The following is a 17,394-nucleotide window of genomic DNA, read 5'->3' on the forward strand; positions in this document are numbered from 1 at the left end:
TAGCAAAGTAAGATTTTCATTGTGTGGTGTAACTGTCTGTTTACTGTGCATATGACTAATAAATATCTTGAATCTTGAATCTTGAATAATTGGCTGAAAGAGAGAGACCAATTGTACAAAAATACCCAGGCATGTGATGCCCAGACAAATTGGTGACAGCAAAACATTACATCGGCAATCAGAAATATTCAGTTCATATCGTATCACCAAACAATAGTCTGTATGTTGTCTTGATTATCCTAAATTATAAACAGCAGGATATTTCCTTGTAAAAAATCTATAAAACACAAAAAAAACACCACAGTGGAAATTCAGAATCCCTTTATTATAGACAAGTTCTACAATTCCTTTATTTGAGGAACTCAAATGACAAGAGTACAGCACAGGTTATTACATACATATAATAATGTAATATTATGTACTGTATGTAGTATTCCTATAAGTTTGTACTCAGGACGAAAGTGGCTACAACCTCCAGCAATCAAACTCCACCCACCTACACCAGCAATAGTTACATGAAAGGTTTGTGATCCCAGTTAGTTAGAAGATATTGCAACCTCTTGCCTGAGTACCAGGTCATCTTTCTACCTGTAAAGGTCCTGAGATTATTGGGGTGGGACGAGGAGGGGACAGAAATATGCTAATAGGCTAAAGTATATGTCTCTAAGGTATAAAAGAAAAGGAGTTAAATTTGGGACTGACTGGAGAGAGAGAAAGAGGTTATTTTATCGAGTGCGTTGGTCACTCTCTAGCGAAGGATCATTGCGTTCTGCCCTTGTGTCTCTTCCCCCTTAAATCTTCACTGATCAGAAACACAAAAGACAGGTGAACGCAAAATGGCGGATGCCTCCTACAAAGTCTGCTTTCACCAGTCCAGATGTTTCACCTCACAGAAGAGCAGATGAACGGGGAGGAGACAGAACAGGAGAAGCACAGTCTTTTCCTCGGGTCCTTAGTAGCTGCGGCCGAAAAGGGTGTAGTACTGGGCGGGCTCCTTGCCGCTGACACACATCTGGCCAGGCTGCAGGGCCTTGAGGGGCTTGAAGGGGATGCACAGGCTCTTAGCTCCCATAGAAGGGGCACCAGGCTCCAGGTCCTGGTCCCTGGGGAAGGAAAAGGAAGAGGGGGGGGGGAAAGTAAGTAGAAGTTGAGGAGAGGAAAGATGAAGACAATCAACTTGGTGACAAACGTATCTTTATATGTCACCTGTACTGATATTTCTACTCAAGTATTGATTCACTTACAGTGAGTTCGTTTTTGTTGTTGATGTTTTTTTATTTTTATTGTTGGAGACAATTCATCTTGAACATTCCGTCGTACATTTCATCACTCTCACTGTGATGTAATGAGGTCAACAACAGAGGTAGGATTTTGCCATGCTATATCTGTTTTGTTTGGAGTCTTGAGAAAGCACTTTTTGCATGACTTACTTGGCAGTGGTCTTCTTGATCCAGTCCTCACATTCGATGCCTCCACAGAAGGGGATTTGGACAATCTGCAGTTAATAGAAAAGAGAAAAAAACTTTGTGTTAGGACATGGGCATATAGAGTAGGATATGAAGTTTCCCCATTGCTCCCAATGCACTCTCTCCCTGATCAAGACCTCCAAATACATTGTTGAATGTGCCTGTGCCTCTCCCAAACTCACCCTGCCCTGGTCCAGGTCTTTCTGGAACTGCTCCATCGTATCTGAAGCCACCATGTGTGTGTTCAGGTCATCTGAAGCCCTGAGAGACAGAAAACAGATGTGTTAAGTTGTGTTGATCTCACACAATCTGACAACTAAGACCAAACACCATGTCATTTCACAAGGGTGAATGTGTGTTGAGTGTGTGTGTGTGTGTTCTACCTCTTGAACAGGTTGGACTGGATGTCCTCCAGTAGTTGTGTGAGTCTTTTCTCCGTTTCGGCCTCAGGCAGTGTGATCTTCTCCCCCGTGTCTCTCCTGACGGCTACACATTGACCCAGCTTCAAATCCTTAGGACCCACTTCCAGACGGATCGGCACTCCCTGAGAGAGAGCAAGAAGAGATGGAGACAGCGAAGGAGACTTAACAATGAGGTGGAGAACCAGGGCAAGGTAGATGTCACAGTTTCTGACAGCAGCCGATATCAAGAAAACACGGGGGCTGAATTGAAGGGTTTGGGCATCGACTCTTCAACTCAAATATTTAATTGATGTTTGACTAGGTCAGAGCCACAGCAGTGCACTGTAGGATCTAGTGGGGGTTTACCTTGAGCTCCCAGTGGTTGAACTTCCAGCCGGGGGAGTAGTTGTCCCTGAGGTCAGCCTTGACCCTGATCTCTCCCTTCTGGAGTCTGGCTAGGTACTTTGAGCACTGGGCCAACAGAACCTCCCTCTCAGCCTCCGGCAAGGACGCAGTGATACCACATGGGATGATGACCACCTGAGAGGAAAGCGGGGGGGGAGTGAGAGTGTGTGTGTATGTGTGTGTGTGTGTGTATGTATGTGCATATGTATATGTATGTGTGTGTGTGAGTGTGCGTATGTATGTGTGTGTGTGTATGTATGTATAGTACCAGTCAAAAGTTTGGACACACCTTCTCATTCAATGGTTTTTCTTTCTTTATTTTTTTATTATTTTCTACATTGTAGATTAATATTGAAGACATCAAAACTATGAAGGAACACACATGGAATTATGTAGTAAACAAAAATGTGTTAAACAAACCAGAATATGTTTTATATTTTAGATTCTTCAAAGTAGCCACCTTTTGCTTTGATGACAGCTTTGCACACTCTTGGCCAGGTGTGTCCAAACTTTTGACTGGTACTGTATGTATGGGTGTGTGTTTGACTGACCTGCAGACAGGCCACTTTGGGGGGCAGCACCAGCCCCATGTTGTCTCCATGGACCATGGTGAGAACCCCGATGGTACGGGTGGTGATGCCCCACGAGTTCTGATAGGCCAGCTGTTTCTCTCCAGGCTTCTTGGGGTCCTCGAACATGATGTCAAACATCCTGGAGAAGTTCTGCCCTAGATGGTGGGATGTGGCACCCTGCAGAGAGGAGAGGAGAGGAGAAAAGAGAGAGAGAGAGAGAGAGAGAGAAAAGCAGTACAGAGACTAACATTAGTCATACACATTCACAGTGGCAGCTGAAGTGCCTCCATTGATTTCTCATAAAAGTGTTGTTGCTGTAGTAAGACAGAATCGCAGTAAAGTTGAATATATGGCTTTGTTTTCCCTCTCTATATCAACACCAGAGTATGCAGCATCTATTTTTTTTAGCATATAAATATTTTTTAGGGCATTTCTGCTTTATTGGGATAGAGATAGCAAAGACTGACAGGAAGGATGGGTGAGAGAGAGGAGGGGATGACATGCAGGATATGTCGATGGCCAGAATCGAACCAGGGACCCTGCGATGACATGGTATGCGCCTTAGTGTGCTACGCCACTGAGCGCCCCCGCAGCATCTATTTGAATGATAATATTCCTCCGACCAGTACCTGGATAGCTCTCCCGCTGGCAGAGATGAAGGCCTCTACAGTGGTGGTGTAGTCTCCTCCTGCAAACTTCTCCTTCTCCGTCTTCCTGCCCTTCACTACTGGGATAGCCATCAGCTCCTCGTAAACCCTTGCATACAGATCCAGGATCTGCAGCACCTGGACTCAGAGAGAGAAAATAAACGGTCAAAATCTGGACAAAATTGCACATTAATTAATGACTGATTAATTAGACTATGTAGCATTACCTTAGGAGAAGATGCACATACATTTAGGGCCGGTTTCACAGACAAGGCTTAAGCCTAGTCCTGGACTAATTCACACTTTCAATGGCAAACTGCCACTGAGGATGCTTTTTAGTCTAGGACTAGGCTTGAGCCTGGTCTGTGAAACCAGCCCTTAGTATTTTTACTTAGTATTTAACTCTACAACTCACCTCCTCAGCAGCCTCCTCTTTCGTGGCAAAGGCTGTGTGTCCCTCCTGCCAGAGGAACTCTCTGGTCCTCAGGAACGGCTGGGGGTGTTTGAACTCCCACCTCTGGGAGAGGAGAGGAGAGAGGGAAGGGGGGACCGAGGGAGAGAGAGTGAGCAATAGAGTGAAGGGGTAGAGAGATGGATAAAAGAGAAACAACAGAGGAGGTGGAATTAGGGTGTGGAAGAACGTTCTCAAAAGCAAAAGGTTCTCCCAAAAGGCTTCTTGCAAATGACACAAAAGACGACTTGCGCACTAACCACAACGTTGCACCACTGGTTGAGTTTGATAGGCAGGTCTCTGTGAGACTGGACCCATTTGGCGTAGGCAGGATACATCACTGCAAAAACAGTTCAGAGAGGATGAGTCATAGTCAGACCACCAAAATCAGACAGAACGGGTTGGGTGGGTGGGTGGGTGTGTGTGTTATGCTGACCTGTCTCGCTGGTGGGTCGGACAGCAATGGGCTCAGCTAGCTCGGTGTTCCCTGACCGCGTTACCCAGGCAACCTGATGAGAAGAAAGACACACACACACACACATTTAGATGAAACACAAAACAGACACAGACACATTATGCAACTGTTTCTTCTGGCCATTTAGGCAAAGGACAAGCCGCCCTCTTTACCTCAGGGGCAAAGTCCTCGATGTGGGACTTCTCCTTCTCCAGCGCGGCCTGAGAGACGAACATGGGGAAGTAGCAGTTCTCCACGCCCAGCTTCTTGATCTCCCGGTCAAAGAACTCCTTGATGGCCTCCCAGATAGAATAGGACCAGGGACGCAGCACGTAACAACCACTCACGTCGTAGTACTCGATCATCTCTGCCTTAGTGATCACCTGATTGGGGGGGGGGGGGGGTTAACGGTCAGAGATGAGTGGGGGGGTTAGGGTACAAGAGAGGCTAGGATGAATGGATCCTCCCCCATCCAAAAGGAAACCCCTAGGCCCTGGGGAATAGTACAGGTCTGAGAGGAGTGGCCCCAGAGGATGGAGGGATGGAGGGATGCTGACAGACACACTCACCTGAGAGTACCAATCTGACAAGTTCTCCTCCTTTTTAGCTTCCAGTCCCAATCTGCCAGAAGAGAAGGAAAAGTTAGTCTGAGCTGAACGTAGAGTCATTCAATAGGAAAACTACTCTCTCTCTCTCTCTCTTTCAATCTTTTCATCTCTCTGGACAACATTGCACATAGCGCTGGTTTCAAAACAGTATAGTATGAAGGGGCCTTGTCCCTCCCTCCGTCCATCTACTCCTCTGTGCTGACTCTCACCGTGTCTGTTTCTTGGGTCCCTGGCCCTCTCCTGCTCCTCCTGCCCCTCCTGAGGCCTCCTTCCCCTGGCCAGACTTGTCTCCTTTGGGCTGCTTCTTCCCCCCTCCTCCCTGTTTCTCAGACTTGTTCTCCCGGTCTTTGCGGCTCTTGTCCTCTCCTCCGGAGGCGCCAGCAGCAGCTACAGGTTTGTAATCCTGCCCGGTCAGGGTCTTGTACTGGGCCTTCAGAGCCAGCAGGGTCTTTACGGCTCCGTCAACCTGGTCCTGGTTAATGGGACAGCATTAGTTAGTATGTGGTTAGGTTAGTGGGACAGCATTAGTTAGGAGGTAGTTAGGTTAATGGTGACAGCAGTAGTTGGTCTGATACATTTCAAATGTGCGTTCAGGGTTATCTTTTCAATTCATTCCCTGAGCTGAAATGAAATCGACCCCACCCCACCCCACCCCCTAGTCACACTTACCTTGGGTGCCTTCTCGGATTTCAGCTTCCTCACTTGCTCCCCCTGCTGGGTCACCTGAGAGAACAGTGCCTGGGCCTGAGGGTTGGAGTCAGAATGGGCCTGGGCCTTGGCAGGGGCAGGGTTAGGGGCAGAGGCAGGGCTGGCTGCTGGGGCTTGTTGTCCTGGTTTGTAGTCCTGGCCGGTCTGCTGCTTGTACTCAGCTTTGAGAGCCAGCAGCTGCTTCACAGCTGCGTCCACCTCGTCCTGAGAGGAAGGAGACAACGGGAGAGCGGTTAGGCCGGGGGACGTGTTCTAGAGGCATAAACCTTTTCAAAAGCTGCAGACAGACATTTTTTAATAGAGAGTTGGTAAAGGAAGAAGAACCCCTCTAGTGGTTTGCCTCACCTTGGGTGCTTTCGCTGTTTTCAGTTTCCTCACAAGCTCTCCTTGCTGGGAGACACGATCGTAGGCGCCAGACGCAGGGGCAGAGGCAGGGGCAGCGGTGGTCTGGGCTGGAGCAGGAGCAGAGGTAGGGGCTGGGGCCGCGCCAGGCTTATAGTCCTGACCTGTGGCCTGTTTATACTCTGCCTTCAGGGCCAGCAGCTGCTTCACGGCAGCATCAACCTGATCCTGGAGAGACAGGGAGGGAATGGGGAAGTTATCTTTCGATAAGAGAGAGTTATGTCTGTATTACTTTTTACTAAGACCTTTTCACGTCTTTGAACATTTATTTTATTGAAAGAAGTTCCAATCCAGCAGGCATGTCTTCCTGTTTCTCTGTCACATGCTCTACGTGTTTTCACTAGACAACCCTGAAAGCCTACCCAATAGGAAGGGACCTCTGGGGGTGGGGTACCACTTTGAATACTAGTGCTAGACAACAATAAATAGTAAATACAGTAAATCGATTGATAATTAACTCCCTCCTTACCTTAGGAGCTTTCTCAGCCTTCAGCTTCCTCACCATCTCCCCCTGCTGGGTCACCCGCTCATACACGCCTGAGGAAGACGAGGAGGATGAAGAGGCGGTCTTGGCTGGTGCAGGGGCAGGGGCAGGGGCAGGGGCAGGGGCGGATGTGGGAGGGGTCATCCCTGGTTTGTACTCTTGGCCTGTCAGCTGTTTGAACTCTGCTTTGCAAGCCAGGAGCTGTTTCACTGCAGCATCAACCTGGTCCTGGTTGAGAGAGAGAGAGAGAGAGAGAGAGAGAGAGAGAGAGAGAGAGAAAACAACAAACAAGTCTTTATATATCTGAAATTAATTAAATGCTGATGTTTAGCATAACGTTTACCAGTGTTCCTTTAGTCCAAAAAGACAAACATGACAGAAACATGGACTCAAACCTTGGGAGCCTTCTCGGACTTCAGCTTCCTCACTAGCTCCCCCTGTTGGACAACCCGGGCAAATGGGCAGGAGGCGGAGTTAGTTGAGGGAGCAGCCTGCACAGGGGCTGAGCTGGGAGGAGCCATGCCTGGTTTGTAGTCCTGTCCAGTCTGCTGCTTGAACTGGGCCTACAGAGAGAGAGAGAGAGAGAGCGGACATGCTTGACTAAAGTGCACAGCACACTCACAAAAACACATCCCAAACACTTTTTCCCCCCCTAGAAATGACACAGCAGCTTGCGCCTTTTCTATGTTTACCTTGAGAGAGAGGAGCTGCTGAACGGCCTTGTCTACCTCCTCCTTGCTGGCCTTGGCGACCTTGAGCTGGCGGACCGTCTCACCCTGGGCCAAGATGCTGGAGAACACATCACCTGCAGCACCAGCGGCAGCTGGGGCCGGGGCCGGGGCGGAGGAGGCAGGGGCGGCTTTAGACTTGGCTGGTGCGGCGGGCTGACAGGAGAGATAGGTGTGAATACAAGAGAGGTGGACGTGGACACACACACACACACACACACACACACACACACACACACCTTTGCAATCTTAAGAAAAAATAGTTAGTTCGTAAAGTAGTTCCCCTTTTCTACCGCAGCGTAACTAAGGGTTTGAGTAGGACTCACTGTGCTGGAGGCAGCCTGGACCTTGCTCTTGTCCTTGGAGCCTGCAGTGGGCATCTCTTTGGTGTGTCCATCGGGGATGTAGAGGAGCACACAGGGACTCTCCTTACAGCTGTTGGGACTGAAAAACACCACAGACAGCCATTACAATACTGCTTATTTAGACCTGTCCAATCTCTTCAAATCTACATGAAGCACTTAAGAGGGTAGAGGTGATGGGATTGGGGCGAATGATCATCACTGATCATCACTGGGTTAAAGATGGTGTTTGCACCTGATTGGTTCATAGGGCTGGTCGCAGATGTAGAAGCCCCGCCTCTGTAGCTGAATGATGTCACCTTTCTTCAGGTCCTTCAGACAGGGATCTCCCACCATCCTCTCCTCCACCTGAACAAGGGAAAAAGAGCAAGAAACGGAGGGATTAATTAATTCATACGAGCAAAAGCTCAGCTACTGTAGAAGAGCCATGAAAAACACACGCGCAGACAGACAGACAGACAGACAGACAGACACAGACACAGACACACACAGACACACCTTGCTCTGGTGGTTGATGTATTGCTTGAAGTCGTCCTCTTTGCCCAGAACGGGTTTGGTGATGAGGTGCTGGTAGTTGACACAGACAGCGGGGAGCAGGGGGGCACGGGGGGTGTCAGCCAGCCACGTTATCTTGGTGGTCTTCTTGTAGTCCCTGTTGTCCAGGTTCAGACGACCCTCCAGAGAAGACACTTTACCACTGGCATCTCTGTCATCGCAAAGAGAAAACATTCAGCGGTTCTAAAAACACACTATGCTGTCAAGAGTCTAGGGCTAGGCCAGCCATACAGACACAAATATTTCCCGTTGAAATGATTAAAAGCCAGGTTGGGGGGGATGGGGGGGGGCTGCTCAGTTCGATTCTAGTCCCCCCCATGTCCACTTTCTTTCATTGATTCTTACTTGTGGATCTTGGTGATGACGATGTTGCCCCAGTTGATGAAGGTGACCATCTCTCCTTCGGTGAAGGTCTCTGCGTCCGCCCCCTCCACCAGAACCCTGGGTCCATACCACACGGCCTTCATTCCCACATCTGTATTCTGAGGGGACAGACACACAACTCCAATGGTCAACAGACTGTTACATTTACAACAGAGAGAGAGCATCATATAAGCTACTGGCTTCTACAACAACAGGCTGATGTTTCTCTGCCCCCCGCCAAAGCAATATAGAGATTAAGCATTAGTCATACACATTTACAAAGGCAGCTGAAGTGCCTCCATTGATTTCCCATAAAAGTAAATCACACTGCTGCTGAAGTTAATGTGACAGAATAGCAGCAATGCTGACGTTTGACTACAAAGTATGTTGTTATTGAGAGTTCTAGAGGAAAAATAAATAAATAAGAGAGACCTTGGGGTGTTTGGCAGCCTCCTTCATCTCCTCCGGGGCCTCTGGGATGGAGACGGGAACCACGTAGGATCCGGTCAGGGCCGTATATCTGGGAGCCACAGGGTCGATCACCTGCACACAGACAGACAGACAGACGGACGGACAGACAGAGGGAGACAGAGAGAGACGTTTATTGCCGTTAACTCATACCAACGTTGTCTGGTAGCCGACAGGAAAGATGCTTTGCTGACAGCAGACAGATCACTGAAAGCTCACAGGAGTGGCGGTGGTATGAAGTGGGCTTCAGAGTCTTGTTCTGTCCACTTCCATAAGTGGAAACATCACAACACACTCGCACAAAGACTCTCCCTCCCCAGACTCTCTTCATCAAAAGGAGCAGAAGAGTGGGGGGGGTGAAGGGGAGGAACACAGGGATGATATGGAAGAGGGTGAAGAGTGTGTGTGTGGGGGGGGGGGGGGGGACAGAGCAATTACACAAAGATAGCGATTAGGGAAAGTACATGGGAGGTCAGTTAAGTACACACTGCCAACACATACATTAAGCAAACGGGGGGGGGAGGGGGGGGGGGGCTCTCTGAGTAAAGAACATCTACATCTTTAGGAACTTGTAATGTTCACAAAACACACTAAATAACAAAAGCATACATCCCTCCTCCCTTTACATCTAACCTAACTACTCGCGTCCTTAAGTACAGCTACAGAGCTTTACTGACCCTGCGGTCAAATCGGACCCTGTCACACACTGCTGTCGTCCAGAGAAGTCACCCCTACACAAGCTGCCAATGGTGGGGATGGGTGGAAGGGCGTAGGCGAGACACAGAGGGACAGATGGACACAGAGCGAATGGGAGAGCATCCAGGGGAGCAGGAGAGGCGTGGAGGGGGGGCTGAGCATTGTCTTACGACAGATGGCGTAATTCCTACGCGATACTCAGAGCCTCGACTGACTTGTCTTGTAGGACGTGGAACCAAGTCTGAAGATCTGGAAGCATCCACGATGAAACGGATCCCAATTTGTGAGATTCACGCGCCCTCCCGTTGCTTTCTATGGGACTGCTGCTTGTGTTACCAAATCAGCAAAACCCGATGAACTTTGTTAGTTACTGTTGTTTGAAGTCACTTTTAAAATAATTTATATGCACTGTTTTCACATTAGCCTAAATGGGTACTTTACCCTCAGCTGTGCAATGCGAGTTTGTCATCTGGCTGGCTCACTGAACAATGTGTACGTTTCCAAACTAAGTCTGTCTTTTAACTGTCTAACAGTTGCACCTTAAACCACCAAAGTCCTTTGCTAGTTTCAAGGTCATGTAACTAAGAAATTCGCCGAAGAAAAACATGAAAATAATTGACTTATTGTTTCAGTTACGAGTAGTCTATACACTGTAACCAAGGTAACGACATGGCAGCGCATTTTTAGCCGGGCTACTTTCGATCCGTCCCGTGACCGCTTGTGGGATACGGGACAGATCAGTGCAGACGGAGTCGCGCTATCTGCCGTGAGACAATGGGTGGTAGGGTTATGGGATGATCTGGAGACCAAGACTCTTCATGACTTAGCTTTGAAGAGTTGTTGTTGACCTTGAGCGTGCTCTAAAAGGAAGACCTGAGCCAATCGGCTGGTGTTCAATCAGAGCCAAGCAGCTGCTGCTGGTTCTCAATCTAAATGTGTCGGTTCGAACGGCTTTGGGAGTGACCCTGGTGAGACTGACAATGAGGAAGACGACAAGAGGCGGCAGGGGTAGAGAGGGGATGGGAGGGAGGGAGGGAGGGAGGGAGGGAGGGAGGGAGCGGAGGAAGAGGAGGAGGAGTACCTTTATACAGCTAATTGGCAGCTTGGAAACAGAAGAGTGAGATGCAGTTTAATGTCAAACACAAGAGACTGGAGGTCGGCGGGCAAGACAAGTTCAGACAGGATGGACATCTACATCCCTCCCCCCCACCCCCCCACCCACCCACACCACACGTCCTCCCCCTCCCCCTTCCCACCGCCAGGTGAAGTATACGATCCCTCACCTCATACTGCACATGCGTGTGGTCAGGATCAATTATCAAAACAGGGCCGGAGCAGCACTTTTTGATGACATCACAAGGACGCAAACTAAATAAATGAGCGAGGGGGGAGGGGTGGGTTTGTTAGGGTCAAGGGTCATGGCTACTTCATGTGTTAGTAAGGGACATCTGACCATGTCAGACTCAAATCCTCAACAGAAAGGCATGAGAAATTAATAATGAAGTGTGAATGTCGTGTACAAGAGGGGCAATGGCTGTCGATCCTGTGTGCAGTTTGTCACATCAATATTAATGCCACAAGGCCATCCATTTTGAGAGCAGTCAGTTTTTTTTTAGTTTTTTTTCAAGCACACTAAATCAGACAGGAGGAATGTATCAGCATCAATGAATGGTATTTTTTTTTTTTAAAAGCAACTGATGAAGCTAAATCAAGGAAGGGGGGGGTGGGGGGGATGACTGGAAAGCAGGTGATGGAGGGAGTAGGAAAAGAAAGGAAAGAAGGGAGCCATGCAAGCTGAGAGAAAGCAGAGGAACAAATACAAAACACACTGGCTGCCAGCTTGATCCCATTAGGTTCTTCCTATTTATTGCTAAGTATTGACATTTGTTTAATAGCATCTACCAATTTAGGCTGCATCATGCCTGAGGTATTCATTTACTGTGGGGCAGCAGGGGTTCCCAACTGTTTTGTCTTGTGACCTAAAATTGACATCAATATGTTCCCGTGACCCCCAACAACTTGATGCACAACGCATAATAACGAACCCAAATGGATTCTCATCACCTACATTCTATAGGCTACAATGTGTCTTCATCCGAAATATAAATGTCTTATTTATGAAGTCATAGAGGTTAGTTAGATTTTCTCAGGGGACGCCAATTTGATAATCAGGGGACCCCACATGGGGTTCTGACCCAAGGTTTTGGGAACTACTGCTGTAGGGGCACCTAGATAACACGATCTATCAACAGCACCTAGATAACACAATCTAATGTTGTAATAATAATAATAATAATCTCCTGTTACTTTCATTATTCAGTCCTTCCAGGATTACGTGATTGCATTTTATTTTTTTGCATAATCAACAAATCCACACGTATTATACGAGGGCTTGCAAGTTAGGATAAATCCCTGTACTGTTACCACATAAATTATTCCCGTTTCAAATCACTTAACATCCCTACATTTTCTTTCCTGTCAGCGCATCTCCACACGAGGTTGTGGCCACACTTACTTACTCTGCTTTAAGTGCTAGCACTGAGCACATCTCAATGTGGATATCTTAAAGTGAAATACACATCGTTACAAAAAAATCATATCTTCTTGCATCATTTCAGAAAAGCTGCAGCAAAATCAAGCATTTTTGGCTGAAATCACAAAAATAAAATGTGTGTAAATCTGGAGGGGCTATGTGTCACAGAACAGTGTCACAAAGAGGACCTAAAATCAGGATCAGTCCAAATAGGTCTGAGAAGAGGGGAGGCAACAGAGGTGGGGTTAACAGAGAAATGTCCATACACACCTTCTTGTTGAAGGCCCAGATCTTGTCCCACTCCATGTTAACGACAGACCTGGATCCACCCTGAGGGGCAAACAAGGGGTTGTAGACAAACTGGCTGAATAATGAATTATGATTTATGTTGTTTATTTACTGATATTCCACATGTTTAGCTGGTTAGGTATCTGTAAGCGTGTGCACACACACACACACACACACACACACACACACACACACACACACACACACCTGGGCAGCGATGAACTGTTTGAGCCCCTCAACGGTCATTCCCCTGCGCAGGACACCTCTGACAGTGGGGAACCGGGGGTCATCCCTGCAGGAGACATCATCACAAACTTATCCATAGATAGACAGATCATTACGGGTCATAACGACTGAATGGACATGAAGTACGATCGTTTGTGACTCACCAGCCGTCCACAAGGCCCTGGTCTACGAACCAGGTGAGCTTCCTCTTGGAGAGGACTGTGTTGTTGAGGTTGAGCCTGGCGTACTCCCAGATGTAAGGCTTCCTCAGCCCCAGGGCGTCGATGACCCAGTAGAACTGGTCGTCGCGGTCGTGGTACTCTGTGGTCCTCAGAGCGTGGGTCACCCCCTCCACGCTGTCCACGATGGGGCAGGCAAAGTCGTACGTGGGGTACACCCTGAGGGTACGCCAGGAGAGACGGATGATTACTCAAATAGAAAATGGGGGTACACTGTACTTCAAATCACAGCTACTGAGACAGATGCAGTACAAGCTGAGTTGGGGGGGGGGGGGGGGGGTAGAGTGATAGTCACATGGACCATTTCAAAGAGAGGATGTTACAGTAGCTACATCAACTCTGCCAAGCTGGGTGGGGGGCATGGGGTCTCTCTGTGTGTGCCAGTGTGCACACCTGTAGGTTGTGCCCGTGCGGGGGTGGGGGGTGTTCTTGCAGCGGTAGAGGGTGGGGTCGCGCAGGCAGCCGTTGTTGGAGGCCATGTCTATCTTGGCCCTCATGCAGCAGGTCTGGCCGTACTCAGTCCCTGCCTTCATCTCCTCCCACATCTTCAGGTTCTGCTCCACGGCTGGAGACACAGGGGAGGAACCGGATTAGACAGATAGCGCTACTTTCCCACACGTCAGTTAAGTTTGCCTGCGGAGCTCTGGAACATATTTCAACCCCCCCCCCCCCCCCCCACACACACACACACACACAAACACCCCCTAACATTCACTCCCCCCTACACACACACCCTAACATTCACCCCCCCCCCCCCCCCCACCCCCCACACACACACTCCCGGTTGTTCACACACTCCCAGCCCCTCACAGTTGCTGCGGTGGCGGGACTCGGTGCGCTGCTCCCTCTCCGCCTTCATCTGCTCAGGCGGGGTGTCGTCGATGTAGGCCTTGCTCTCCCTCAGCAGCTGCTCCGCCAGGCGCTCGATGGTGGGGAAGTGGTCGCTGGTGTAGGTGAACTGGTCCGGCTTGATCTGCAGCATGGACACGTCCTCCAGAATCACCTGTAGACAGACAGACAGACAGACAGACACACACACACACACACACACACACACACACACACAGAGACACACACACACACACACACACACACACACACACACGGCAGGGTCAATCTTAGGCCTTGTTCAAACACTTTCAGATCAGCACCATTCCTTCCTTGTATTGGACTGAGGTCAGGAGATTTGGGTTGGGAACTGGTGATTTCTTTAGAACCGGCCCACCCACTTTCTCAAAGTCCTCCTTCTCCTTCTCTGGGTTGGTGTCGTCAAAGCGCATGATGAGCTTGCCCTTGAAGGTGATCTGGTAGTGCTGGTTGAGCAAGGCAGCCTTGGCGTGGCCAATGTGGAGGTACCTGAAAGGAGAGGGACCGAGATGGAAGGGTTAAGAAGATGATTATATAAAATTAAAGATCCACGAAAACATCCAAATCCAATTATGATGTATTCATAAACGGGAGTCTTTTAGTATGAAGTTGTCAGGGTCACTAACCCGCTGGCCTCCGGTGGGAAGCGGACCACCACCTTGCCCATCTCAGCCCCGGGCAGCTCCACAAACTTCCCCAAGTCCTGCTTCTTCTCCTTGTCCTCAGGCTAAGGCAGGGACCAGACACAGACAGGTCAGGGAACAAACGAATGGGAGGAGTAGTGTGCTTACAGAGGGGGTAGCGTTCTGAAGGAGGAGGTAGAGTGTGTTTGTGAAGATGGCACAGTAGTGTACTTACGGAGGCTTTGCAAGGGGGGGCCTTGCTGTTGGCCCACTTGCTGCCCACAGCGGCGAAGGGCACCTGGGAGCCCAGGAAGGAGAACCAGCGGCACACGTGAGAGAAGGCACTGGCCTGGCCCTGGATCGCCTGCCACTCACCACTACCTGTAGGTGTGTGTGTTTGAGGGGAGGGAATGAGTGAGAAAACATCAAGATACCATGAGAATTCAATGAGGAGAGATTGCACTTCACTGGCTCTTGCTTCCTGTCAACACATCTTCAATCCTAAGAACCCAAACTCACCTCAGCAGGTGGCGAATTAGACAGGCGATTCACGCAATGGTTTGAATTACAGTGAACTGACCGAACGCGGCCAGCTACTTTGCCGTTGGTGAGATTAAAAGACTACAGCGCAGGTTGTATATGCCATGATGAGGGCGGGGCTGACCTTGGAGAGCGGCCCAGACACAGAGGTCGGCCAGGGTCAGGCTGTGGCCCACCAGGAAGGTCCGTAGAGCCAGGGCTTTGTCCAGCTCCCCCAGGGCTGCAGTCAGGCCAGACTGCCCACTGACACGGCGAGCACTGAACTCCAGCCAGTGGTCCACCTGGGGACAAAACACACAGGTTGATGAGGATTTTACAACACTCAAGTTCCTAGCTACTCTAGAATATCATAAAGAACCAGTTGGTGATGGGAATTAGGCTTCCGGGGTTAAATAGCCATAAGCCAGGGGGATCCAAATCCTTCTAGAGATGTGCGCAAGTAACTGACTTTCGCCGAAATAACGCACTGATGTCAACGGTAGATTTGTGCACAATGTTATGTCCATGTAATCCTCCTGCAGGCATACTGCACAGAGAGCTGAAGGTGATCATGGCAGGTAAGCACAGGACCAGTGTGGTGCTGACAGTGTCTCACCTCCGTTTGTTCCAGCATGTTGGAGCCGTACAGACCCAGACTGGGGGCCACACGGGCAAGGTAGCGTGCGATGGAGTTGGCATCACTGAACTGAACCGCACTGAGGGCCGGAGGGGGAGATAGATAGATACATACACAGAAACAAGGACTAATTAGGATGTTAAATTCTCAATTGGGCTTTCGAATTACTACCTGAATGGACCGCAACCCTGATTGGGACACAGCTTGTAATTGTTGCCTTCATGTACATGTACTACTCACTCAGAGACACAGAGCTTGGTGTCTTTGCCCTCCTCCACAGACAGGTTCACGCTGGCCTTGATGTGCTCTGCAGCCAACAGCACCCCTGCAGGAGAGGAGAGGAATCACAATGTGACAACAACACCAACCCCCACCTGTCAGGGCATGCAACATTCCTTGACAGAGTCATAAATAGAAAGTAACTACTGTGTGTGTGTGTGTAAATTGGAACACATTTGAGACTCATTGAAGCTAGTTCCAAGAGGAACACTTCCTTCTGTTCCATGAATCAACACTAGACAACATTAGCCTTCCACACCAAGGGAAGACAGGACTAAAAGTATGTTTATCTGTGAAACCGGTCCTGTGTGTTTTGCAAATTAGGAGGGGCCAACACACAACAGTCAGTTACTGAAAGATGACTCGTCGGTACGACAGAAACTGAAAGACTCTGAAATCACTGAGAAAGATAAAAACAGGTGTGTGTGTGTGTGGAGGGAGGGGTCGAGTAGTGACAGCAGCTCAACACACTGCTACATGTCAAAAAGGTAGTTAACTACTGAAAACACCACTAAGATTTGAATTTAGTTTAACTACCACCAAGCTACAGCAAAATGGAGTTAAACTAATAGCTAAGCTACATATTGTGGAACGACTCCCCAACACTGGTCAGCTAGATGACAGGCCAACAATAAACACAGGTTAACCCCCCAACAGTGACAAGTCAGTAACATTGTTTGTCTTTCATGTTGCTTGCATCATCCAGTTACACCAACCAGACACAAATGATGGCGCTGTTTGACAGCTGAAATACTGATCAGGATGAATGTGCTGCTAGCAAAGCATGACATGCTACCACCCACCCTTCCCAGGCAAAACATTGAGTCGTGATTTTACAATCATATATCTGGAAATGATGCAAAAATATTATGGAGCTATACTGGCATGTTTCCTAACTAGCTGGTAGATGGAATAATTGACCTTAGCTAACTAGCTAGCAGGCAGCATCGCTCGCTAGCCTAGGCTAGGTACAGTACACGCAGCTGCGTGTCACTCATTCATCAATGTTGGGACTACAAAGTGTTTCTTTCCACAGCCACGCTATGTTTGGGGATGACTGCGATTCAAAACGACCAACTAAATCAACGATAAATTCAGATATGTGCCAACCTTGGAGATAGACGTGATATCGTAATAGTTACACTATGCCACGATGGCAAAAGGCGAGCTCGGTCCTTTTTGTTGCGAGACAGCCGGGGGCTCTCACAGACAGTTTCATGTGGCAAATGGCTTCAGACCATCTATGAATACTTACCCAAAGGAGGACTGCTAGTGTTAATGGTAAGGTTTAAGGCCATAATTTGTCCTCCTTATCTGTCCCTGAAGGATCCTGCACAGTTTCAAAACCAAAACCTCCTCCAAAGTCTACTGCTCAGCTGCAACAGACCACACCACCTGCGCCTTCTTCTCCGAA

The 17,394-nt window shown here is 48.8% G+C and overlaps 1 protein-coding gene across 1 annotated transcript; it reads right to left on the minus strand.

Moving 5' to 3' along the window:
* Nucleotides 1–304: 304 nt before the first annotated feature.
* On the minus strand, nt 305–17,372 carry eprs1 (glutamyl-prolyl-tRNA synthetase 1). The gene is made up of 35 exons (XM_083684558.1): nt 17,236–17,372; nt 15,942–16,026; nt 15,681–15,780; nt 15,210–15,366; nt 14,781–14,926; nt 14,549–14,649; nt 14,285–14,411; nt 13,866–14,058; nt 13,449–13,620; nt 12,981–13,214; nt 12,799–12,883; nt 12,574–12,633; nt 9,039–9,149; nt 8,589–8,725; nt 8,187–8,394; nt 7,924–8,036; nt 7,653–7,770; nt 7,291–7,482; nt 6,994–7,161; nt 6,584–6,826; nt 6,058–6,282; nt 5,674–5,916; nt 5,214–5,476; nt 4,966–5,017; nt 4,570–4,779; nt 4,379–4,451; nt 4,203–4,282; nt 3,907–4,008; nt 3,474–3,629; nt 2,824–3,021; nt 2,234–2,407; nt 1,850–2,010; nt 1,649–1,727; nt 1,431–1,495; nt 305–1,103 (listed from the first exon to the last, which is right to left on the minus strand). Exons 1-35 carry the CDS (start codon nt 17,276–17,278, stop codon nt 953–955), a joined length of 5,025 nt encoding a protein of 1,674 aa, XP_083540684.1. The 5' UTR covers nt 17,279–17,372; the 3' UTR covers nt 305–952.
* Nucleotides 17,373–17,394: the final 22 nt, after the last annotated feature.

Source organism: Argentina silus (assembly GCF_951799395.1).
Source record: "Argentina silus genome assembly, chromosome: 14".
Lineage (NCBI taxonomy): Eukaryota > Metazoa > Chordata > Actinopteri > Argentiniformes > Argentinidae > Argentina > Argentina silus.

What these genes read in the sequence shown, in the direction of transcription:
- eprs1 (XM_083684558.1), bottom strand. Translation starts at nt 17,278, where the DNA reads ATGGCCTTAAACCTTACCATTAACACTAGCAGTCCTCCTTTGG. An exon ending in CGCACGGGCACAACCTACAG is followed by an intron (nt 13,215 to 13,448) that starts GTGTGCACACTG and finishes GCGTACCCTCAG; the next exon opens with GGTGTACCCCACGTACGACT. An exon ending in TCTGGGCCTTCAACAAGAAG is followed by an intron (nt 9,150 to 12,573) that starts GTGTGTATGGAC and finishes GTCTGTGTGCAG; the next exon opens with GTGATCGACCCTGTGGCTCC.